Source organism: Sphaerodactylus townsendi, linkage group LG01 (genome assembly GCF_021028975.2).
Source record: "Sphaerodactylus townsendi isolate TG3544 linkage group LG01, MPM_Stown_v2.3, whole genome shotgun sequence".
Taxonomy (NCBI): Eukaryota; Metazoa; Chordata; class Lepidosauria; order Squamata; family Sphaerodactylidae; genus Sphaerodactylus; species Sphaerodactylus townsendi.
In genome coordinates, this window is record NC_059425.1 from 50,664,287 (window position 1) to 50,690,817 (window position 26,531).

Consider the following 26,531-nt stretch of genomic DNA (forward strand, 5'->3'; position numbering starts at 1 on the left):
TTAAACATATTTCCAACTACTTACTGTATTTTCATTATATATTTCCTGATTTTAATATTTAAATAACTAGCCCATGATGTGTCACTGACACCTTATTCATAATTTCAACATGTTGTCAAATGCTTACATTTCACTTCACTAACTCTGAAACTTCTCATTGCCATTTATCTCCTTAATAATACCCCCTCCCCCCAATACAACAATGCATCAAGAGATCTCAAATTGTCTGGCTATAATTACCGGAAACTAAAAAGTGTACGGCATTATTGCATTTTCCTGCTGCTTCATATGAGTGGGAAAGGGTAACAACTGGAACACAATTTTTAATAATTTTCTTTTTAATTAGAATACTGCCTACTACAATAATCCAGTGATTACCTACCTTAACATGTTTAATTGTTGGTATTTGCAAGTGTCTGTCACGATTCAGACATGAAGGGGTTAACTGTGTGCATGCTAATCAGCTACTGAGGTCAGAGTTTTATGGCCAGTCCATTGATTAAGCTATTGGTCAGCTAACCCCAGCATTGCCTATAGTCAGATAGACAGAAGTTATAAAGTATGTTTCTTTGTTTGTAACACACGAACAAACAAGTAAAGTATGTTTCTTTGTTTGAACCACACGAGGTAAAACCTTTTGCCTTGCTAGGTAGGCACCAAGTGGGAGCCCATGGTGCAGAGCTATGTAACCAAGTTAGTGCTAGAATAGAAAGCTATTCTTTATTTTCTTCCATATAAACCCTCCCTAATGGATAGGAAAATTTATATAAAACCAGCAACTGTCTATTGGTCTCTTCTTCTGCTACTCTGCTAAATATATTAAGTTAAAAAGTCCAACATTAATCCATCAGTATAGTGAAAGAATCAAATTGAATTAGCCACAGCAGCATTTATTTCATTGTATGGTAGCCATCTCCAGCCTGAGAAATTTCTGGGGATTCGGAGGTGGAGTCTGAGAAGGGTGGGGTGTGAGGAGGAGAGGGACCTCAGCTCACTATAATGACAGTCTGTCCTCTAAAGCAGCCACTTTCTCCAGGGAAACATCTTTGTCGCCTGGAAAACAGTTGTAATTCCAGACCTCTGGCCACCAGGAGGTTGGCAACCCTATTTCCCCTGGATTTTCAGCATACACGGTACAGCCTGAAGTGTCTCAGACCTGGAATGGAAGAAAAATGCTTTCTTTCATTTTAGGGATGCGAACTTTTGTAGCCTCTGGGATTAGTATTATCTGACCCTAGTTCTACAATAAAGTTGGTACCGTGTACGTTTTCACTGTATAGCGCATATGGGCGTGCGCTGACATGGGCGAGCTGCTATAATTTCCCCTGCCGCTTTATTACAAAAGAAAACTTCTGCTGCGCCGTGCAAATTGCTTGCGCGTATCATGAAGAGCCGAGAGCGCATGCTCAGGTGGGAGGAGACGTGCTTGCGACATTTAAAAAGGCCGGTCGTTTCTCCGAAACGAGCGTATTTTTGAGCCGCTTTTCACAATGCGGCGGTTGTAAGAAAACATTCTATTTTATGCAAGTTTCCTTCCTCCGCCGTCGTGGCGGCGCGCAGTTCGCAAACACCCATGCCCAAGATTCTTTCTGCTACCCTTGAGGTGCGCGAAACAAACCCAGCCGTTTGGACGATACCATTTTCCAAGAAGCAAGGGGGGGGGGGGATTAGGCTGTGGTGACTTTTCCGGTCCTCGGGCGAGGAAAAAGGGAAGCGATGCCCGCCGTTGCGCGGCTTCCTCCCTGACTGTGGCGCTCCTTCCGCCCTCGGCTTCCGGAAATCACCTCCCCTTCCGCTCGCGGCGGTGGCGTCTGCCCCTTGTCACGTGCTCCTCCTTGGCCGGCGTGTGTCGCATGTAGTTGGGGCATCATGGCTGGGCTCCTTCGAACGGCGTGGCGGCATCGCTCTGGCCTTTGGGCCGTCAGGCTGGGACGCGGCGCTACCGCCCACGGCCCTTCCTTGCCACCGCCCCACGCCATGCGGGCCGCGCTCTCCCGCGGCAGCAGTAGGTGAGTGCCCCCGGCCTAGTGGCCGGAGTCATGCCGGTGGCTGGTGAAGGGTCAGCAGAAGCCTGGCTGCACCCCTGCAAAATGAAGGTCGTGTCCTTTTTCGTTTCCGCAGTAATGTCCTGCCTGTCATGAGGCAGTGATTAATATAGGCTGGAACCCAGAAATGCTGTTCTTGCAGTCAGGCTCACTGAAAACAGTGGAAACAAGGCTGCTTGATCCTCAATCAGCTTGTATCTCTGATAGGACCCACAGTAGGATCGCTAGTTTCAGATTGCAAACGGGACAGTTACTGGGATTGGACGTTTCCTCATATTAAAGGCCCCATATCAAAGGCCCCATAACTCAGCTGGCAAGTTATGGGCACGGTCACTGTTCTGGGCATTTGTCATATTTGTATTTAGTCTAAGAGCTGACTTGGTGTAGTAGGTTAAGAGCAATGAACTTTAATCTGGAGAATTGAGTTTGATTCCCCACTCCTCTGCATGAGCGCCAAACTTATCTGATTTGTTTCCCCACTCCTGCGTTCCTGTTGGGTGACCTTGGACAGTTTTTTTGGAACTCTCTCAGCCCCACCATCTCACAAGATGTCTGTTGTGGGATGAGGAAGGGTAAGGAGTTTGTAAATCCTTTTGAGTCTCCTTACAGGAGATAAAGTCAGGGAGGATATAAATCCAAACTCTTCTTTTTTGTTCAATGAAATTTAGGATGGTGCATATTGAAACACCCCCCCCCCCGTCGTTTTGAACTTCACAACAGTCCTGTGAGGCAGATTAGATTGTGAGTGACTAGCTCAGTCACGTCATGAGGTTTAGGTTGAAGTTCAGCCCTCCAGCACACCACATTGGTACCCCTGGACAGAATAAGTTTTAGGTTCATATATCAGACTTCTTAAATATGAGATTCTTAAAAGTTGTGACTGTCTGTTCTACTCCCCCATTTGCGTGCAGCTTAAAAAAATTGTCTCTAACAGTGCTAGATTTGTAACTTGATCTAGTTCTGCAATCTGATGTGATCATTTGATTCCCACCAGAATGTCAGATTCTGCAGTTCTGTTCCAGGAAGTGCCTATTTTCTGCTTTAGCCCACCAACAAAAATAGTTGTGTGGTGCCACGTGTGAAAACAAATCTTTAAGCAACAGGTTACTATGCAGTTATTTGTTCTGTAACAATTAAACAATAGTAGTGGTAACTCATATAAAACAAAATGAAAACTGTAACTGTCTATCACCAGAGGCTTTAAAATTCACATACATCTGAACTAAGGATCAGTGAAAAGTTCTTTCTCTAAGAACATTTGAACAGAATTATACAGTTTTAACTAATATTAATATATCCTGTTTTTGGTTCTGGATAAAAGCACAAAATCCCTTCTGAATCAGTCCACCTTTCCAGTGCCCTATTTCCTGTAGAGGTGACCAGATGCTTCCAGAAAGTCCCCAAGCTGGGCATGAAGAATCTCCCATATTTTTGCCCTCTCCCCAACAAGTGTTATTTAGCCGCACACTGTCTTTTAACAGCTGTTTAATAAATAGCCATTGATAAAATTAATTACATTTCATGTAATGAGGTGCTTCCATCTTAAATCTTCTGCTCGTCAATTTCATTGGATGATCCTGAGTTCTAATATTATGGGAGAGAGAGAAAAGCATAATTTTATAAACCTCTGTATCTCATCCTGTGTCTTTTTTCCTCCAAACCAAAAAGTTCATTATGTGAAAGAGTTTCAACACTTTGTTCATTTTTGGTTTCTTGTGTCTGCTTAATTTCCAGCCATGATGCCCTTTCTAACATGGAAACATTACATTGTATAATTCTACAACTGCAACTTTATCCTGTCCTTCCCACAAGGAGCTGATGATTTTGTACAGGCTTTGCCCTCCTTCAGTTTATCTTCTTAATAGCCCCGTACGGGTAGGCTTGGCTGAGAGCAAGCGAACTGGGGTATTTCAGGTTATACAGTGCTAATACTGTATAACCTGGGGTATACAGTATTTTATACTGTATAACCTGGGGTATACAGTGCTAATACTGTGTAACCTGGGGTATTTCAGGTTATACAGTGCTAATTTTGGCTGTCCAAGTGCAGCTCCATTATAAGTTTGCATTTTATAAGAGTCCACAGTCCTTTTTGCTGCTGCAGAAGAGACTTTATATTTTTATTGGGCAATCTTTCTTCTTCAACCATGGCCAATTCTGGCCTCCTATAAAGTTATACTTGGTTTTTACCTAGTGTTGGGCAATTCTCATTTGTATACCTTGAGCCTCACGTCATGTTGTTGGCCACTTATCCAGTTTGAAGGGATCCTCTCGGAGCAATTTGCTTTGCATTTCACTATTGTGAATAATTCCATGTCACTTTTGGTTAGAATTCATGCTTCTTTCATACCACTTTTTTGCCAGTGCATTGAAAAATTATAGTTTAAAACACTGCAATAAAATTTCTTGGTATAACATTATACTTAGTTTTGAATATATGTCTAGCCTATGGTGGTGGAAAAAAGTGCCAGGAAATCATAGCTACAGTATTGAAATTAAAAGCAAACTGGAAAAGCAAAAAAAAAGTCAGCTTTTATGGGGGGAAACAGTCCTTGGGTTTTTAAATATATCAAGTTCATATCTGTTATTCATCATGGGCATAATTAGCAATATAGTACAGACCAAATGAAGTTTTGAAACGGGTACAAGAAGAACTAGGATCAGATTCCTTCATATGAAGAGATAATGGGAAAAATGGAGACTGTTCATCATCATTCCAGTAGTTTCAGCTCTGAGCCATTGCTGAAGGAATAGAACAGAAATGTATTAAGTAGTATTAAGAGAGAATCTGAATTGCTAAAAGCGGGGTTTGTTTGTAAAAGATGTGTAGGAGAATTATGTAAACTCTTAAATACCACCCCGTAAACATAATCTACCTAGTAAACATTGGGTTATGTCACCGCATGGGTCAATAAGGACTCAGGGCTTGCACCTTTACCTTTAAAATCAGATATAGAAGCGCCTATCGTGCTGGGTGAATTAGAGTGGAGCTGGAGTAACATTAACAAAAATATGATTAATATGTATATAAAAGAAAGTTCCTACAAATTGACTTCTGCTGATGTTTACACATTTATGGATTAGCTGCAGCACAGTGCTGGCATTGTCAAGCTTTAAAAGCAGGTCTAATGCATGTATTTTGGGGTTGTCCAGTAATAATTTCCTTTTAGGAGTCGTTCTTAGCTGTGATTAGAGGAATGGCAGGCTATATAATATTAAGAGACGTACAAGTAGTATTCTTTTGCTTTCTTTAAAAACTATGCGGAAGCACATTATGTAGAGTTAGTAGTAACTGCAAGTTGCTGCAACACAGAAATCTGGAAACTGTTCCATCAATGATGGAATGGAATATTCAGATCTGGAATATTGTGTTATTAACAAAGCTGTTTTATTATAAAGAAAGAACAAGCTAAATATTAGAATATTGTTCACTGCATAATGAAATATGAAGTTTTTGGATAATGTGCAGGCTTGTATATCATTTTCTTATAAATAAAAATCTAAAATAACTTGATAGCACAAGTATAAGGATGCAGTGTGTAAATGCAGACTACCCTTTTTTGGAATGGTTCATATGAAATGTTCCCCATCTCTATCTGCAAAAGTGCTTAACCATTTACATTCCCATCTGGTATACCATTGTGTAGAGTTCACAACTAAGAAGTCAGGGCAGTCGCGTGGTATTATTTTATCAGCCTTTGGTTTTGAAGTCTTGCAATTTAGGCAGATTTTTTGTCTAAAGGAGCAAGGTTCTACCAGCTGACACAGTTCTGCTCACTTTCAGCAGCACACTCTGTCCTTGTTCCATTGTGTGATTGTTCTGGCCTGGAGGTTACTCTCAAAGTTACTGTGATGGATCTCCCTTCAAGTTTGTAGACCTATGCTCTATAGTAACCAATTTTGGAGGTGTTGGGCATTTGTTGACTTTTGTTTGGAAAACTGCATTTTCTCTGTATTCCTTGAGTTAAGTTAGTAAACAAATGAGGAAAAGCCCATTACAGGCTTCTATTTTGTTGTACTGTAGAGGTTGATAGGTCTGCTGACTATTTTATTCATGCTATTTAGGGAAATAGTTTATAAATAGTAATGATAATATTTTTAAAAGCCATGTTGCAGCTCTTTGCTTATTGCTTGATTTATGACCCTTAGTGTCTATTGTTGTGATATTTTCAGATTTCACTTCAGTGCCTTTGTCGAATGGAAGCTGCCAAAGTCCATAAGCTGTTAGAAATTCTTAGGAAGTTATGCATGCCCAATGCAAAAGCAGCTGCAGCCAGGGGCATCTCTGTTTCCTTCAAAGGGCTTTCAGATGGCGAAGTCCAAAACCCTGGCCATAGTGCTGTGGCGCCCTGTGGCAGGGGAGGAGGTGCCCCTTACACCGGTGGAGGGGGCAAGTGCATAGAAAGGCCTGCATCATACCTGTGAGTCCTTTTGGCTCCCCCCTCCCTCTGGATTGGGCTGCTAGTTGTGTTTCTGGTAATGATAAAAGTTTTCCAAGCTTTTTTACATTTTGAACTTTTTCTGAAGAGATATTTAAGAGACTGACACTCCATTGAAGTCCATGGTCTTGGAGGGTGGGACTCTGCTGAGGATGGCATTGTGGGTCTTGATGCCTGATGTATGTGCAGTATTCAAATACTGTATCTTTTTTATTTTGTCATTGTGCTGGGATTTTATGATCAGGTAAAATAAGCAATGCAAACTAAAATCCATATAAGAATATGAGATATAGCAAAAGTATCAGCAGAAAACAGAAAATGTTTCAGCCTCAAAGACCCTCTTAAAAGGGACTACGTTTACCTGGTGTTGGGATGGTAGTAGAGAGAGATAAATAAAGACAAAGTTGCCTTGGGAGGAAGTTCTGTAACCTCAGCATCATTGTTGTGTTCCTTCCCCCAGGTAGCCACACTCCTTAGGTCCAGCAGAGGTAGCAAGCGTCTAATGGGAATTTTACTGTATAGAGAAGTTTATATGTTAGGTCATATTTTTCATAATTCTAATGCAGTACTAGGTCTGTGCGTAAATTCATTTTGAAAAGGTGCTGTGTTAAGTTTACTTTTTGATGTCTAAACTTGTTCTCATCTTTTGTCATTTTCAGCTTTGTGTATTAGTTACTTGTATTTTCAACTAAGTGAAAGACAGTTGTACATTTGGTTGAAGTTTTTCTTCTCCTGGGACCTGTGTTCTCTTCACTTCACTTAATTTTGAAATATTCATTGTTACACAATAGATAATTTGTGGCAAGTGTGATTTCTCAAATGCTTAATAAAGTTATCAAAGGTATTAAAGTTACATGGTACTTGTATAGGAAATGAAATCCTTGTCAGTTACCTATATAGGGCTGCAAGAGCTCTTCATGGGTTTCCTTAGACTTGAGATGCTCTGGTTAACTATGGAGACAACCTCTAAGAAGCCTCTACGTGGATGATTCTTAACTGGAGCAATATATCGCTTCTCAGAGTGTGATCAACAAATGTTGCTGGACATTCAGAACATTTGGTGGCAAACAGGGATACTGGGAATTTTAAATATAACCTCCCCATTTACTGTGACTTTTTACCACCAATTGAAGAGAGTTTTGTATAGCCCCTTTATACCCTGCCTGGGTGGTAAAATCCCAGATGTTCGGAAGATGGAATCATAGCTCAGACATCTACTCCAGACAAGTACCAACAATCATTTCTGCTTCTATGAAGTAAAAGTATTGAAGAATGGAGAATGTCACTTTCTGCTGATGAAAATCCCTTCTGTTGGCACAAATTTCCAGTGACTGCAAGCCACTTTTAGGATGTTTTTGTCCATTCCTCTGATGTCTATTGTCTTCAAATCTATTAATATCTAAATAACTCCAAATAACTTTGAAGCATGAACCAGGGTGGGGGCTCCCCTTTACCCAGCAGCTTCCTGCCGGGTATGCCATCCCTCCTTCACTTCTTCCAAGCAGTGGTCAGCTTGTCCTGGCTCCCAATGGGTGGGGAAAAGTGTTCTAAGGGGATGGGGCCACAGGCTTGGGCTTCTATGGCTGGTGAGCTCCACATGCCACCCTTAGCTTCCTGGCTAAGTCAGGTTGCCAGGATCTGGAGGTCTCCACTTCTTTCCTCCTCCTGGTCCCTGACAAGACTTCCCTGTATCGAGACTTTCCCTGCTTCCCCCCCCCCCAACTTATTTTCCAACTCTCTCTTTTCCCCCTTCCCCCTTACCCCCCCCCCCCCCCGCTGCTTTCCATTTTATCCCTGCATTTTATCCCTGCCTTGAATGCTGCCCCGACTATTTCCTGGCTCTCCCTGCCCCTTTACTCTCCCTCTGGTCCTCCCAACTCTGTGACCCTGGCCCGTGCAGCAGCCATCTTTGGGTGAGTTTGATGGGAGGTTAGGTGGGGAGGCTCAAAGTGGAGCGCCCCTTGGATGGGGCGGCAGAATCTGGCAAGGTGATGCTAGCCCTCCCTGACTCAAGGTGGATTTAATATAAATCAAATTTATTTAAATAATGATTTCCTACATAAAAGTTCGTCCTAACCTGAATGCATTATTCGCAATTCAGAGATAGATGCCGGTTTCATTTTTAGTAGTATGCTCTATAGTGATTGTTTTTGAAACTTTTTAGATTAGGTTTAAAACTGTATAAGAAAATGAATGATAGTTTTATTTTCTAAAGGTAGTTGAAGCTTTACCCCTTCTCCAGCTTAAAAGAGAAGAGATGGGTTTGCCTTCCTTGTGTCATATTTGGGTGGCTGATTGGGGCACTGCTGGTACTGCCCCATGTTCCACCCTCTCTACTAGAAAGCTGACAAGTAGAATTGGGGCTGAAGACTTCAGCCACCTTTATTCTTGCTTCCACTACTGTGTCACTAGCGATCTGTAGGTCCTTACAGGTTTCAGGATCCACTCTAGTCCTATGAGTGGTAGGAAAGATCCAGGTGAAAAATTGCTTTATATAACCCCTAGGCTCTTAATGGAGTCAGCGAGGGTTAGCTGAACTCCATCAGAAGTGGGAAGCACAATTTACTTCAAGATCTCTCCCTTTCCACCCACCATCATTTCCATCTTGTCTGGTTCAGGTTCAGTTTGTTCACATCTACGAATTACAAATTTATAACCCCTATTCCATGATGAGATATCTTTGAGTTGTTTATTTATATTCTGCCATTCTTGCTTGTACTCACTTGAACTGTAATGTATCTTAATTTAAAACTATCTTTAGATAGCATTTTCAATGCATTTTATTCCACCCCATCCAATTAAGGTTAAGCAATCTATTTTTCAATAATTTTAACTACCCTAGTTTGAACAACATTTGTTAAAATTCAGTGGTTCCTAATTCTGTACCTGTGAAATGTTACTACTGATTAATGTCTGAGCTAGAGTTCTTATTTCAGTGTTGAGATTTGAAGTCTCACACTTTAGCCACTATATCACTCTAGCAACATAATAGGGTTAGTCCTAGCACCAGGACAATTGATATGTCAGACCTATCTCCTTCCAAGTCAGATGGTTCAAAGTGATGGGAATAAAACATGACTAGGTGAATATGGCTGAGGTGAGGCAGAGGCAGGTCTGTGGCAGATAAGAGAAAACTAACAAGCACAATTCCCTTCCTACTTTCCTCAGATTGATTACAGATTATTTAAATTATGCAAATCGAGATATTACAGGTGGTGATGGGGTAATCATGAAACTCTGTAATCTCTGTATTTCTCTTGTGAATCCATGAGAATGGACAATCCTGAATATTTAGCAGTTGTCTAACAGAATACCAAAGCATCAGTACAATCAAGGAGCCTAATTAGCAAGGATAGGATAATTTGTTAATGGAAGCTAAGGCCAAGAATGCCCCCTTATAAGGTAATTCCTGACATACTCCTTGTATCACATGATTAGAAAGTCTACAGGTTTATAGCCCTATCTAAGGGGAGAGGCTGAAAAGGCTCTAGTGAGAGGCGCAGCCTTGAGCTGGTGCATTCGCCCTTCCTGGCACTTACCCCTGCGGAGGGGACAGACATGCCGGCGGTTGCATGTCCCACAGCCCCACCACCTCAAAACCCAGAAGTTTGGGTCATGATGGGGTTGCACTTGTGTTCTGCTCGGACACCAGCATGGGGGGGGGCAGCGCTGTAGTGGCACCATGTCCCGCTGCCTCTAGGTTTGGATGGGGCTGGAGACTGGAGCCTAGAACAGAAGACAGCTCTTTCTACATGTCTGAAAAAGCTCCAGATTTGCAGAAAAATATAAAATCTTTTTTTTAAATGCACTGGGGGAATTTTTAAAACCTCCAAATAATAAAAGCAGCACTTGTAATTTTAAGAAATGAATGCCATTTTAGTACAAATAAAATGTTTGCAAATTCATGCAGACCCCCCCCCCCATGACTTTTAAAAGAGAAAGTATACATAGAGACAAACATATAACAATGGTGGCATATGTACATATACATTTATATAAAAGGTTTCCAGATATATAAAAAAGTCTATATGCAATTGTATGCCATGTATTCAAATATTGGTGAAGTTGTAAGGCCCTCAATCCACCGATCTACCATTTATCTTTTCAGTCTTTTAGCTGTAATAAGGGTGTGGGTGTCCTTTTTCATTGATTTTTGGTTAGCCTCCAAAAGACAGGCAGACAGTGTAAAAGTACACAAGCATCTTCACTAAATCAATGAATATCAAAGCCCAGCAATGTTCCCTGTAGGTTGCACGGGTGAGCAGCAACACATTCACCATTTTAGTCTGAATTGGCAAGCTAGTTCTTCATGTCTTCTAGTCAGGCATATAGTGGTTTGTTAATTTGGGAGTTTTCTAACATGATGATCATTTCAGATTTGAAAATATAGGGATTAAGTACTATAGAAACCTGTGAACTCAGAAACTGTGGCTGTTTCTGCACGGGGGAAAACAGTGCCCCAGGGACAGGAAAAAAACGGTCCCTGGGGCACTGTTTGCACAGGAGGCTTTTCTGCATCGCAGCAGCGCCGTCCTGACTCCCCTGAAGTGGCGCGAAGATGCTGCATCCGAAACTTGCACCGGGGGTGGGGGGGTGGGTGAGTTTTTTAGAATACGCCGATTGCCATCCTTTGCCAAGCCAACAGCAGTGGGTGGAAGCCGGCATATTCCTGTGGCGCTCCCGAACAGCTGCCTACCTTTTCCCTGCCTTGCGTTGCTTTGAGGAGGGAAGGGGACACGCCTCCTTGCCTCCGGCGCTTCAGCCGTGGCTCTGGCCAGGGGGCGTATCCCCTGACCTACTCAGAGCGACGCAAGGCAGGGAAAAGGTAGGCCGCTGTTCGGGGGGCTGCGCGGCCGTGCGGAGCATGCTCCGCCAGCAGCGCAGCCTGTGGGGCCGTTCGTGCGAATGGCCCCAGGGCTTGCATTGGCATCAATCATGCCAATGCAAGCCCGCAAGCCTGGCTGTGCGGAAACAGCCTGTAATTGAAAATACATCATTAACAAGGCGTCAAAGTATATTAGATTACATAGTCTGTGGTTTATAATAAAATAATAATTGTTATGAAGGCTTTATTTGTTAATGTGACTGTTTCAGCATTTGCTTATTCCACAGACATCTGATCTACCAGGCAAGGCTTTTCACGGTTGCAACACAAGAGAAAGGAGATGTCCAAGAACCACCAGCTTCAGCTGTTCGAATCAAGCAGGCACAGTATTTTGACTGGGCCTTGAACAAACTGGATAGTTCTATCAGAAGAACCGGGCGCATCACTAGATCCCTTCTGATAAAAATATTCCATGATGTGTGTAGAACAGGTAGGAGTTAATTTCTTATTAAATGTTTAAACATCTTTGAACTGTTGAATAAGCAACAATGTTTAAAATAACTGAAGAAAATATGAAGTGGCCCAGTCTAGTATGCCAGTATGACACGTAGGTTTTGTTGCATTCTTGAAATTCTTAATTTAATGCATGCTTCCTTGGTTATCTGGGTATTGTGATTGGTGATAAGAATTTAATTGTGCTTTCTTGTGAAAACTTGATTTGGTTCCAGAGGGCAAACATTTTAAAGCGTCCCTGTAACTTGCAGGATTACATTGAAATAGAAATACTGTCTTGTGGCTTGTGCGCATGGAGCTCTCTTATTATCTCCCTTTGTCCATCTGCAGTGTTTTTGTAGAACCATGTAAATGGTTGGATCAAAAGGTTGGATCCAACCAGCATCTCTGCTGGAAAATAAAGGTGGAAAGGGTTCCCTTTGACCTCCAAAAAAGTTATGCTGGTGATCAGGGGACCTGAAAGGACAAAAGGCAGATGCAGCTGGTGCTGAACTGAGGAGGAGAATGAAGTGACAGAGTGAAAAACCTTATTGGAGCCAACCCATGGCTGTTCCACATCTTGCCACTAACATTTCCTTTGGCTACATTTTTCTATATACTCCAATTAAAAGCAGGAGTAAAACACTGTACTTCCCTGAGCAAAGCAGTAACAATAGGATGCTGGCAGTCTTGGCTGAGTTGTGGTCTTAGCACAACAGCAGCAATTTGACATGCACAGAGGCAGCTTTTAGGGATGGAGAAAATGGGAGCTACTTGAAGCCTATTCTCTTTGACCAAAGAATACTGGGACTTAGTTATCCTTCATGGAGGTTTCAGTTTAGCTCTATTTGTAGGCATTTAGTTGCATGTAAAGACTAGTGGCCATGGATGAGGGTGCATTTCTTGCAGACAGTCTGTGCTGGCAAATGGGGGCATTTTCAGCCCAGGAAGCCAACTAAAGCTCAGGAAGCCCTAGGAGTGCCCCTTCAGCACTGAATAACTTTAACTTTTACATTTAAAAAAAATTGCCACAGGATATTCTGGTCAGATTTATGCATAAGAAAACAGAAGACGCTGTCATAAGTAAACAAAGGAAATCCTTACTCAAAGTGGTAGGGAAAGAAGTGCAGATCTTCAGAGACTTGCCCACCAGTCTGTTGACAGATGGAGCGATTTTGATTTCTTAAGACAAATTCTACAAAGGAAAGAAATAAGATATTACTGGAGAATTCCATTAGTTTTGTAAGATCCACTACCTAAGGGTATAAGAATAATCACTACAGAAGAGCAAGTGTAACAACTGGCAGAACTGTTATGAACTGAGGACACATCCAGTGGATCTGGGAGAGAATTTGACAGAAAACCTCCACAGGTGTGTTGAAATCATTTGTTAGGAGTGCTGGATGTGACATAACCATCGCCTTTCCGTATGGTATGGTACACCATGTCCAATCATTCTTTCCTTCAAGAAGACCATTAAATTACCTGTGATTGAGATCTCTGCTTGAATAAAATTAACAGTTTTTATTAATTAAATTGACCACACATATCACATCCATCTTTTGTGTTTTGCAGCACAGAGTTTCTTGGTGTAAAATGCAATTAAAAATTGACAAACTGTAGCTATGCTGCCAAAATTGGTCCTCTGATCTGATGAGTGAGGTTAGTGTACTAAAATCTTTCTATGAACTACAAAGTGAAATACAGGAATTCATGAATAAGAAAGAAAAGGCTCTCCCTGAATAATGAATGGCTTCAAGATATTTAGTTTATGTTGGATATTACAGAACTCCTGAACTGTTCCAGCACAAGGATACCAGATTGAAACAAAGTTTGTACAGAGTTGTATGGCAGCAATTATGCTTTGAGTTGAAGCTTCAGCTTCAACTTCAAGAAGTCAATTTGGCACACTTTCCCACCATGAAATCTTTGTTTAGTAATCATATATCCACAGAGAAGTACTGGGGAAAAATTCAGAATGGAGAAATGATCCCAAAAAAGGTTTTCTGTCTTCAGAAACCTGCACTGAGATTTTGGAATTTTCTGTAATCAATTTTCTCTGGTTGTCTGTGAGGTTCCAGAAGAGGCCTAGATGGAAATTATTGATGTGCAATGTGATACCATTCTCAAGGATAAATTTTCTGAAAATTTGCAAATTTTACCAATTTTGGAGTCAAAATTACCCCCAACTTAAGTCCTTTGTTGCTAGAATTTTGTCTGTGTTTTCACAACATATATGTGTGACCAGCTCTTCTCTGTAATTAATGTTAATAAATCAACAGTACACTCTGAGCTAACTCAGACACACTGAACAGCATACTCTAAATTACTACAGTACTGACTTTGACTCCAGATTTTGATACAGTAGTTCAGATCAAGAGGTATCAATTATCATAGGCTATTAAATAAAATGCAGTTTCAGCCTGGCTGGGTCCAGCTTTATACTTCTGGCTCTGCCTCCAAAGCTTTGCCTCTGAAGTCAGATGTACTTCAGAGGAGAACCAGCAATATAAAGCTGGAGCTGGCCAAGCTAAGCCTGCAGTTCAACACTGGGCTCATTCAGGTTCATCTTTAAACTGTACGGTTCAGAGGTGGAGGTGGACCCAGTTGAGCCCAGCATTGAACTGTAGACTCTGCAGGCCCTGGGTGCAGCTTTATACTGCTGGCTCTGCCTCCAAAGTCCACTATGACTTCAGGAGGGGCGTTCCAAGAAGTGCACATGCCATAAAGGAACTGAAAAAGACAAAAGACTAGGCAGGCCCCTTATAGCAGTGTATTACAAGTGCTTGGAAGATAATTTAATATTACTGCTACAAAAAGCTATGAATGAAATAAGTAAAGAGAAAGTATTGCCCTTATCGTGTCAAGAAGTTCATATAATTTTGATTCACAGAGAAGGCAATGATTCAACACTGCCACAATCTTCATCTCCCTGTTAAATGTGGACTACAAACTGACTTCAAAAATGGTGAAATGATTAAGGAAATGTGTAATACGATTAATCGCTGTGGACCAGACAGGCTTTGGAACAAAAAGATATATAGAGGATAATTTTGTAGTCAATACAATAGAGTTTGTAAAAAACAACAACAGTGTTTATTCTTTTATCTGCTGAAAAAGCATTTGATAATATGGCATGGTGTTTTTATTGAAAATGCTTGGAAATCCAAACTGTCCCATGATTTATGAACTGGATACAAATTATTTACACAAAACAACATGCAAAGATTTTAATGGAATTTTCACTGATGGCTTTCACATTGAAAAAGGAACACATCAAGGATATCAGTTATCTCCACTTTTATTTGTTCTTGTGCTGACTACTAAGATCAGAAGATCCTAAAATGAAGGGATTGAAATAGGATGGAGAATAGTTTAAAATAAAAAGCCATGCTGTTAATGTGGTAATGACAAACTGGCCATTGTCAATGCAATTCACATCCTTTTTGAGCTATAAAGTCAATAGGAAGAAGAGTAAAATAATTTTGAAATTCTTAATGAAGGAGGAAGAAGAGAATATTAGTAAGTTTACAGGTTGTGATATGACCTTAAATCCAGTTTAAAATTTGGGAATAAGCTTGACTGGACAAAACACATTTTTTAACGATAAATATAAAATGACACGGATGAAGATACAAAGAAGATGTTCAAGATGGTGTAAAGTAAAATTTTCATGGTTAGGAACATTTTCTACTGTAAAAAATGAATGTATTTTCCAAGATTATTTTTTTATTTCAAATGTTACCAATTTATATATCAGAAAAAACCCTGGAGGACTGGCAGAAACAGGTAAATGAGTTCATATGAAACCGCAAAAATCCAAGAATCAGATTCAGAATCATCTAAGATGGGAAAAAGAGAGGAAGGCTAGCAGTACCTAATGTTGTATTATCAAGCAGCTGGTCTGGTTTGAACTGTGAACTGGATTAGAAACCCAGACCAGAGAGTAATAAAATTAGAAGTGGCATATCTGGATGAAAGATTACATAATGGTTTATGGACAAAAATCAATTATAATATAGTGCAAAATGGAAGCCATCTAATCAGAGGTGTTTAGAATTTGGGAATCAACATGTAAACTAGTCAGCCCTCTTATTAATCTCCATTAATGTTTCCCGTGTAGGCTTATTGTGCTAAGAACATAAGGAAAAATATTGTATATGTCGAGATATGACAGATACTCAAGGAGTGATTAAGAGTTGGCAAAAAATAAAGGATGAAGGCAAAAAATACAATGGGTATTATATTTTCAACTAGTTTTAAGGCTAAGAAAGGAAATTAATACAGCAAGAGGTGTAATAAGGGGGTTGACAATTTGAAAAGGTAATTACTCAGCAAAAAGAACATTTATTAGGATAATTTAAATGTTATTCAATTTAATACAGAAACAGAACAAGTAAAAACATGCATGGCCAGATGAATGAAAATCTTTGGGGAGGAAATATATTTTCAACAATAGGAAAACTTATGGTTGAAAGCTATAAAATTTTCAGCCAGCCAGCATTTAACACTAAATTGGTACAAGATGTTTTATCAGTGGTACATCACTCATAGGATACCAAGAAGATGTACATGAATTACAATGGGAAATGTTGGAAATGTGAACAAATAGATGGGGTTTTTTAACCATATGGGGAATGTTCAGAAAAGTTGAAAAACTTTAGAAAGTCATACAAAAATTCAGAAAATTTTTAAAGATCAAGTTTGTTATGGATGTCAAGGCTTTGTTACTAGACATATGGTCAAAAATATTCCAAAAATCTCAGAAGAACTGTTTTGATATTGGGTAAGAGCAGCTAGAGCAGTGGTGGCGAACCTTTGGCACTCCAGATGTTATGGACTACAATTCCCATCAGCCCCTTCCAGCATGGCCAATTGGCCATGCTGGGAAGAGAAACTGATGAGAATTGTAGTCTTTAACATCTGGAGTGCCAAAGAGTCACCGCCTACTGAAAACTAGAGTATTATTTGGAACCAAATAGAATGCAGAAGTATGTCCAAGCCAGGAGAACTGGGAGAGTACACTAGTGGAATATGCAGTAATAGCAAAATTAATGAATTTGGTGTGTGTGACCCATCAAAAAATTTAAAGATAAATGAAAATTTATTATTTATATTATATTATTCAAAAATGGTGAATTGTGAAGGATATTCTGAAATGATGTACACAAATTATCAATAACCTATGTGATATATTGTATTGAAAAGAGGCTTAAAAGAAAATAGACAGGCACCTAATCATATTATGGAAGATGATAATAGGCCCAACTCAATTTATATTATGTGAGAAAATTCCTAGAAATTTATAATAGTAACCATACATTTATGTTTTTATCTATTTTGATTATTAGAATTTATATTAATTGTTCAATATCATTGCCAGGTTTATCTGTTGTTGCATATGGATTTTATTGTTTTTATTAGATAATTATGATAAGCATCATTTTATTATGATGATATTGTCAATAGTAGCTGCCATTAATAATTATTTATTGATTTTAGCTAACATTATATGTACAATCTTTTTTCTCTCTCTTAATCTTAATTTTAATTACTGTTTTGAATCTATTTTATTTTTTCCTGTTCTGTTTATTCATATCTATGATGTTTTAAAATGATTTATGTAATTTATTATAGATATAGGTATGAAGAGGTTGTTTGCTGTTGCTTACCTCTGTGTCATGATCCTGATATTCCTTGGAGGTCTCCCATCCAAATACTTGACATGGTCAAACCTGTACAGCTTCTGAGATCTGACCAGACCAGATTAGCCTGGACTGTCCAGGTCAGGTAGCACAGGCATAAACAGCTTTAGATTGATTCATGGAGGAAAGGTCTATTAGTGGCTACTAGCCCTGGTAACTAAAGGGAACATCCATGTTCAGTCAACCTCTTAATCCTAGTACTGGGAGACAACATCATGGAAAGGCCTTGGCCACTATGTTCTGTTGTTGAATCTGCAGAGAAACTGGTGTTTAGCCACTTCCTTCAGGACAGGAAGGCTGGACTTAGGGTGATCCCTTGGTCTCAGACCAGCAGGACTTTTCTTATATTCTCAATCTGGGGCTTTCTGCATGCCAAGCAGATGCTCTGCCAGATACTCAACCACAGCCCCTCCCCGAGGATGACCTTCGGCCAGTTGGCATATTGTTAACCTATCCTACCTCACAGGGTTGTTGTGAGGATAAAATGGAAAAGAGGAGAGGGGTGTAAGCTACTTTGGGTTTCTGTTGAAAAGAAAGGCAGGGTATAAATGATGTAAATAATATTTTACAGAGTAAAAGTTAGACTGCAAAGTTGTTAATTACAAAGTTGTTAATCAGTGGTAACTCCCCCTTGACACTGCATGTATAGATCTCTCCTGTAAGTACTCTACAAGTTGCAAAGACTGTGAGAAATTAAGATGCCTAGTGTGGTGTGATGGAGAATTTGCTTTATACCAAACATTGGTGTTAATGACAGCCATGTAGTTTGACTTGATGTAGTAATCATCTGCTGTCTGTTCTTTTGTATTTAGCATTACGAAGCACAATTCTTATTCTTCTGACTTATGTATTCAGTTAGCTTCATAGACTGATAGGTAGCATAGGCAGGGAATATTTAATTGAAGTAGGCTTTAAAGTCATTAGGCTGTTGCCTGTAAAAGTGGGGCAAGCAACGTGTTTGTTTCTAAATTGTAATAATGAAAAGTGAACTTTGCTGTTCAGTTATTTTAAATAAAGTTCTTTTTTCTAGGCCTTGTGTTCTCTTGTAGCGATCAGAAGACATTGCTCAGTATCTACTGAATATAAATAAAGATTAACGTATAGGATTTCATTGTGGGGTTATGGTGATGTAGGTCTGCTCTGCTGCTTCCATCAGTTCATTGTAATAAGTTGTGTGTTGTGTTGTGTAGAGTACCTTCCTTGTTCCCAATTCTGCTATGTATTTTAAATTTGCGGAGTGGTTGTCTTCATTATGTAACGGTAACTTGGTTCACCTTGGGCAATGTATGTACATTTGTAAAGCGTCTCTGAGAAATGGTCACCCCTGTCATTCCGTCATACTTGTGGTATAAACTTGATATGCTAGACCAGCCACTGGGTGTGTGTGGGGGTGTGCATATGTACATGTATATACACACACACGTATTCATATTCTGGAATCCAAGTTCGAAACAAGTTTCACTTTTATGTATATGTGTGGGTGGTGAGTGGATGGTAGAGGTGGGATCCAGCAGGTTCTCACAGGTTCCCGAGGTGATTACCACTGTTATTGTGTGCCTTGAGGAGGGGTTCACTGGTGGGTAGTTTTGCCATGTGATTTTTGCCTTAGTTACACCCTCCTCTCAGCAGTAGCGCACAGAACTTGAAGTAGTCTAGCAGGAGGTGCACTGGCTTGCATGGCACCCTGCGCCTGTGTGCATTCGTTTCCCGCCCAAGGACTGGCGCAGCGGCTGTGTCCTTGCCACAACCCCGCCCAGGAATGCCCTGCCCCCGGAATGTTTGAATCCCACTACCATGGGAACCTGTTACTAAAATTTTTGGATCCCACCACTGGTGGATGGGGGGGGGGGTGCACTTTATTTGATGTACAAAAGCTTAGGCCACATGCAATCACTATGTTAACAGGATCCCAGTGTTAAATGTGGCAGCATACATTTGTACCATTAAGCCACAGAAACAATTTTTGAAAAGGTTAAAAATCGAAATATTTCATTGTGGTTTTTCTAGTATTCGCCAACATTCTTGGGGGTTTCCCGCAGGGTTTTTGCATATCTAATATAGCATAGTTGCTCCATTAAGATTTCACTAGGGCTCAACCAATCTACAGATATTTTGCTTTGCCTATGCACTAGTCTAAAACAAGCCACTGTTTTCCCCAAGCCATTAAAAAGTTCCATCAACGCAAAGAGCAAAATACGTTGGTTCGTACATAATGACTAACCTTGTGCTGGCACTATGTTTCTCTTGCATGCTTCTATTACTCCTCTCCCCAACAATTTTAGGTCAAGTTAATTACTTCCTCTTGAAGCAGCAACTTATGATTTGTGCTTGCCATCCAAATCAGAAGTGCAAGTTACTGTTAGAAACTGGTTTGCAACCAACAAAGTATGATTTGCGGCTAAAGTGGAAGTTCTTAATGGAGTCTCAGCATGGGAGGAGTGGGGAAGAAGAGCACAAGATTTTGTTCATGTGGTGCCAGACTATTATTTGACAATACTTCAAAACTAGAAGTGAATTTTTTGTTCAAATGTAACTTGCCAAACATGTAGTAAATGCCTATATACATGCAAATTCTTCTGGCCCTCCAAACTGGAACATCCTTTGTGCTGAAAAGCTTGGGTTAGAGCTGCTGCTTTTATTGCTCACTATCAAGATCCCCATGACACTAAGTGCTAATCTGAAGTACTGCAGTTAAAGCTCTGCTCGCTATCTGAGTTCGATCCCAATGAAAGTTGGTTTCAGGAGCCGACTCACGGTTGGCTTTGCCTTCCATCCTCCCAGGTTGGTAAAATGAGTACCCAGATCATTGGGGGGAAATGTAGATAACTGTGGAAGGCAATAATAAACTACCCCTTAAGCAAAATTTGCCTAGTGAAATGTAACGTATTTTCACCCCATGGGTCCGTAATGACCCGATACAGCATATGTGTCAAACTGTGCGCAGCCTTCCAGACATGGACTACAGGGTTCCTGTCCCCCTGCCAACATCATGCCACAGCAGGGATGATGGTGAACTGTAGTCCCTAACATCTCGACACATCGAGTATTGACAATAATCTTTGCGCGATACAGGGTCTACATTTACCAAGGGACAGTGTGGATAGTTTGTCCATAAATTTCAAAAGGTAAGCAAGGTCTCATACAGTTTTGAAAGTTATATTAGCGTACTTTCTAGATTAATTCAATAGCCTGTGTATATTGCTGCTAATAGTGCTCCTTTAAATACATTGTTCCATTTCAGGGCTTCCAAGTAGTAATCAGGCCCTGCTGTTGTTGAGAAGCTGTGGTTCCTTGTTGCCTGAACTGAATCCAGCAAATCGAACAGAACTTGCCCATTCTATATGGACCAAACTGAAAAATCTGGGTATGTTTTCTCTGTTTTATATGGGAAATATATGGCTGTTTTAGCTGCTGTTATATTCTTTCATAGTAGAAGTTAGTATAATTTTTGTGCTACTGTGTATTAACCATCTGATAAGGTATCCTTGGGATACTGGTGTATTCAGCTGTTCTATCTCTGCATTTTTTAAAAATTAAGAGAGTCAGGTTAACATCTAGGGATGCTTTCAGTAAAACCAAATCTTTTTTTGTTCAGATTACTTCACATTTATGTACATGTGTGTTTATATGTGTGTGTGTGTATATGGGCTTAACAATGCAATTTTAAAATGTTGCCAAGTTACTAGATCAATTTTCTTAACCATACCTGGGCCCCCCAGCTAATACTACTATTAACTAATACTACTATTAACTAATACTACTAATTAATTAAACTATTAATTAATACTACTAGTAATAGTTCTAGAAATAATAGTATCCATAAGGTTTTCTCAGAAAATAACGTCAAGTATAAAATATATCACTTTGGAATCATTTAATGACAATGGTGACCAAGGTGACTGAACTTCCTGACCGTCAGGGCTGTTCGACAGTGGAATTCACTGCCTCAGAGAGTTGTGGAGTCTCCTTCTTTGGAGGTTTTTAAACAGAGGCTGGATGGCCATCTGTTAGGGGTGCTTTGAATGTGTGTTCCTGCATAGCAGGGGGTCTCTTCTTTGTGGTCTCTTCCAACTCTATGATTCTATAACCTATAGATACACAGTTTAGTAATTATTATAGATCATTTATGTAGAGAAAATTGTCCTGGCTCAGCTGCAGCGGACTTGCCCCGCTGGGTCACACACAGGCTGACACAGCAGGAGATGGAAAGGCTGCAGAGGAGCCTCTTGAAGCCTTAGAAGCCGTGGTCAGAGAGGAAGGCAGGGAAGAGAGAGATGTAGGCCCAGCAAGCCCACAGCTGAACCAAATGGGGGTGATAGGCTGGAGGAGCAGGTCAGACCAGGCAGGGCCCGCCCTTCCACAGCTGAGGCAGCTGCAAAAGATGGGCTGGAGAAGCAGCTGGGAGGAGGAAGAAGAATGAGAGGGCAGAAGGTATATAAGGAAGTGGGAAAGAGAGAGTCAAGAGCTGCCGCAGCAGCAGGAAATGTGGGTGGTGGTGTGAACAGCCAAGAGAAGGGGATAGCTCCATGGTGGGAAGTGCGAAGGAGAGAGGAGAACCCTGAAACCCAGACCCCCTGTCAGATCCCAGACCACGGTTCAGGCTGGTTCCCACCCTGTGCAGTAACAGGGTGGGAGTCTTTCACACAAGCAGTAAACACCTCTCCTGTGAGGCCACAGGGGGGAGAGACAAACCCCTGGAAACTCCTCTCCCTGTGAAGCAACAAGGAGAGGGAGGTGCTGGGCTCAAGCCAGGCGGGGAAGGGAGGCAGGCAGACTTACTAGTAGGAGGGTGGCATGGGTGAGGGCTACCCCGTACACCCAGTGCTTTGTGGGCACGGTTGTCTCTTGACCCCTTGGGCCAATGGGAAGAGTCATCGTCTGGGGAGACCAACCCCCAGGTTAGGGCAGGAGGGAAGGATACACCGCCCAAAGGCCTAGGTGAGGAGGGGGAACGCCACAAAGATGTATAGACATTGGTAATATCACTTTCAAGTTGATATAATTTTATATAAAGAATATGGCTTCATAGCAGAACTATAGTAAAAAGGATAATTTCTTTACTTAATAAACTAGTTTTACCCCTTGTTTTTCATAGTAAATTAGGATATTCAATGTATTTCTTTAGGTATGAAATTATATAAAGAAAGAATATGTTATGTATGTTAAGGAGAATGCAAATGTTCTCTTCTGTTAAGTAGAAGTTTTCTAATAGGTTGTTACATATTTTTGTTTTTTCTCTTTGAAAACTTATTTTTTTTTAAACTGTTATTTGTTTTAACTTGGAACATACAGTCTGTCTCCATTCTTCACAGTCATCTTTGTTGTATCAGATTATTTTATCATACTGAATTTGAATTGTTTTTGTATTTTTTATAATTTTTAGGTGTTGTATATGATGTAAGCCATTACAATGCTTTGCTAAAAGTCTACCTTCAGAATGAACACGCATTCTCTCCAACTGAATTCTTAACAAAAATGGAAGAAGCTAATATTCAGCCCAATCGAGTAAGTACTTCAAAAACACATCATCCGTTTCTCACTATTATTGGATAGATACTATTTCTGATTTTCACTTTGTTTTGCAGGTGACATACCAGCGATTGATTGCTGCCTATTGCAGTAAGGGAGATATTGATGGTGCCAGGTACTGTTTAAATATTTTAATTTGGGAATATTTGGGAGTGTCTGATTTTTAGTCTCCAATCAGCAGTTACCGCCTTTGCAGACTCATCATCTTTAATCAGTGGGCAGATTCTTTGGTTCTGGTATTTACAGATTAAAAATTTCTTACAAATGCTTCTAAGTAAAGAAGAAGTAAGAACCCAGGTGACAGGTTTTGAAAAATCAGCATTAGCTGGTGAAATCTTACTCTCTAAGATTTGTAATCATCTATTGGAGGTTGACAGTAAACAGCATAATTTTTTTTTGCAAAACCTGGACAAAAGAAGTGAAAGCCCCAGTAAATCCAGATATTTGAGCATTCTTGTTAAGAAGTCATTTAACACTTTTTAGAAACAACTTTGCCAAAGAAAATTTAATAAAAATGTTAAATCAGTGGCACCTGTCACCCTATCCTTTGGCAAAAAAAAATCAAGAGGCTGAAAGAAAATTGTTGGATATACTGAACGGCTAGTATACATTTGTGATGGGAATTCAGCAGAGTGGTATACCTTGTCTCACAGACAGAAAGAACCTCAATGTTGAATTAATCCGTGGCCACTTCATGGACCTTCTTTGTATTGAAAGGAGGTGGTAGACATCTTAGGGAACCAGGAAAAAATAATAAAATTGGAAGGGTTGACTTTTGAAAAACCAATGGGTAGAGAAGAATCCCCAGGTGACCCCAAGCAGAATTCAACTAAAACCGCTGTGATAACCTAAGGCAGGGGTAGGGAACCTGCGGCTCTCCAGATGTTCAGGAACTACAATTCCCATCAGCCTACCAACTGTGGTGGCGGCTGATGGGAATTGTAGTTCCTGAACATCTGGAGAGCCGCAGGTTCCCTACCCCTGACCTAAGGGATTCCAGAGATACAGGTGTTTTTACCTGTGGTGGTCATTATGGAAAAATTGGGGAAGGGGTTGATAAAAAAAGATTAATGGAGAAACCTCAGGGGCCACTGAGCAGAATGTAGTTAAAATCGTTGTGATAGCCCAAGGGGTTCCAGATACAGGTGGTTTTATCTGCAGCAGCCATTTGAATATCAGGATTTTTTTTCCACAGTGGAGGCACACTACTTTTACTTCCTCTGAACAGTGCAGAACCTCATTTTTATCTTTCGGTGGGACAGAGTATAGAATGCTGGAACATGATTGATATGGTGATCTTTCAGGGTATAAGGAAAATTTACAATTATCCCCTTGTTGAATTGCTTAAATTTCCTTCCAAAAAAAGGTCATGAATTTGTGCTTAATGCAATAACATCAGCAAGGTTAATACTTGCCTAGAATTGGAAGAAAAATATAATCCCAAAGAAGAAGGAATAGTTGGAGAAACTGACAAAGTGCTTTCATCTGAATAAACGATTCTGTCTATTACGTGGCTGAAAAGTCTTTAAAAATTGAAAAACTGGGGGGTTTTTTCCCCAGAATGAACAGTTAGTTCAAGCTAGTATATTTTTTTCTTGATGTGTTTAGTAATTTGTGTTTTAGACCCTTGTTTTTATTTTGTCTGTTTTAATAAAGGGAAAAAATATTTTACAGCTTAAATGCACCCTGATGATATTAAACTTGAAATCAGATTTTAAATTTGTTAGCTGTGTCAACTACATGACATGCAGTATGCAGATCTCCTGCATTTACTCTTACGTGTAAATACATAATACAGTTTATAATATGATATAATATTGAATTTCTTGTATTTCCAAAAATGAGTATAGATAACTTTATTTTCCATCCTACAGCCATATTCTTTCTTTCATGAAGAGCAAAGAACTCCCAATCACAGAGTCTGTATTCAGTGCCCTTGTGACAGGCCATGCAAGATCTGGGTAATGATTTTATGCTTGATATTAATGGAATTAATTGTTCAGTACAACACTATGTGCATTTGACCCATAATCTTGAGATTTGGGTGTATGAATCTCTTGAGCGTGTAGGGTTGCATGCTAGTTCAATGATTTTGCTACTTGCCCTCCTACAGGGGTGTTTGGTCTTCATGGGTCTTCTGGTCCTCATAGATCTTTATTCTCTTATGATTACCACCATTTTGGATTTGGAACATCACCTCTTGTATAGTTCTTTGCTTTTTCTGATTCTGTAAATAGCTGTCCATAGTTGCAGTATTTCCAGTCCTGTTTATTTGCTCCATTTGTTACCTTTTTTTTGCAGCTATTTTATAAAATTTTGTTGTATAAAGTATTATTCTGAGTTGTAGTTTATGTGGTTGGCTGTAATCATGGTTCTAAGTTTGCTGTACCATTCTCTTGTGTGGGACTGCTCCTGAAGATGGCCTGAAATGTAGCAGCAAGATTGGTGGCTGGGATGGGGACTATAGGCAGCATATTACTTCAGTGTTGAAAAATGTTCCCCAGTTGCCCCTTCCTTTTGCACCCAATAAAAAATGCTGCTTTCAACCTTTGTGCTGGTTTAGACTACACAGTGAAATCCTGGCTACTAATAACCTTGCTCCTGGGCATTGTTTGATTTTCATGGCAGACCTTTCTTGCCCCTCCCCCCTTTCTCCCCTGTCTTCTGAATTGAGGTGACTGTGGCATATACAGTCTTCACAGTGGCTGCTGCCCAGTTTTTCAGGGCTTTCCCCCCTCTCTAAAATCTGATGCCATCACTAGAGGCTTTCAGCTCCAGCCAAGAGTTTTTTCTTCCAATTGACTTTTAATAGATATGTCCCCATCCTCCTGATATGTTGTCTTGTCTATACCAGATTGTTCAGTCCATTAATTATTTTTTGTTAAGTTTAACACTTTTATTTATACTTTTATTTAGGTTAGTTTTTGTATTTGTATTGTCAAAGGCTTTCACGGTCGGAATCACTGGGGTGCTGTGTGGTTTTCAGGCTGTAAGCTAGAACACGGCCATACAGCCCGGAAACCACATCACCTCAGTTCTTGTATTGTTTTATCTTTTTTTTTTTTTACACACACGCAAAAACACACATCTCATATTGTAAACCACCACAAGCATACTGAGAAACAGCATAAAACTTTTTTTTTAAATCAGGAAAGGAGAAACAGTCTTGATCCATACATAATGTTGTATTTGCAACCTTATTAAAATGTGCTTCAATCACTGAAATATGTTTTCTTCCCTCAACAATTTAGAGATATGGAGAATGCAGAAAATATCCTTTCTGTGATGAAAGATGCTGGAATCGAACCTGGTCTGGACACTTATGTCTCATTACTGAACGCATATGCTGAGAGAGGGGACATAAACAAAATTGAAGAGGTAATGGATGCAGTTTGCACAACTGCGATTCTACCTGAAATTGGCGTAGGAGGTTAAGAGCTCGTGTATCTAATCTGGAGGAACCGGGTTTGATTCCCAGCTCTGCCGCCTGAGCTGT

At 40.2% G+C, this 26,531-nt stretch overlaps 1 protein-coding gene across 1 annotated transcript in view; it reads left to right on the plus strand.

Moving 5' to 3' along the window:
- Nucleotides 1–1,815: 1,815 nt before the first annotated feature.
- Nucleotides 1,816–26,531, plus strand: part of LRPPRC (leucine rich pentatricopeptide repeat containing) — a 127,791-nt gene continuing 103,075 nt past the window's right edge. The window contains exons 1-7 of the mRNA XM_048482994.1: nt 1,816–2,009; nt 11,597–11,799; nt 20,748–20,870; nt 22,890–23,011; nt 23,092–23,150; nt 24,910–24,996; nt 26,287–26,413. Of these exons, the coding sequence (XP_048338951.1) occupies nt 1,870–2,009; nt 11,597–11,799; nt 20,748–20,870; nt 22,890–23,011; nt 23,092–23,150; nt 24,910–24,996; nt 26,287–26,413 (861 nt within the window). The 5' untranslated portion in view covers nt 1,816–1,869. The remainder of the gene's footprint in view (nt 2,010–11,596; nt 11,800–20,747; nt 20,871–22,889; nt 23,012–23,091; nt 23,151–24,909; nt 24,997–26,286; nt 26,414–26,531) is intronic.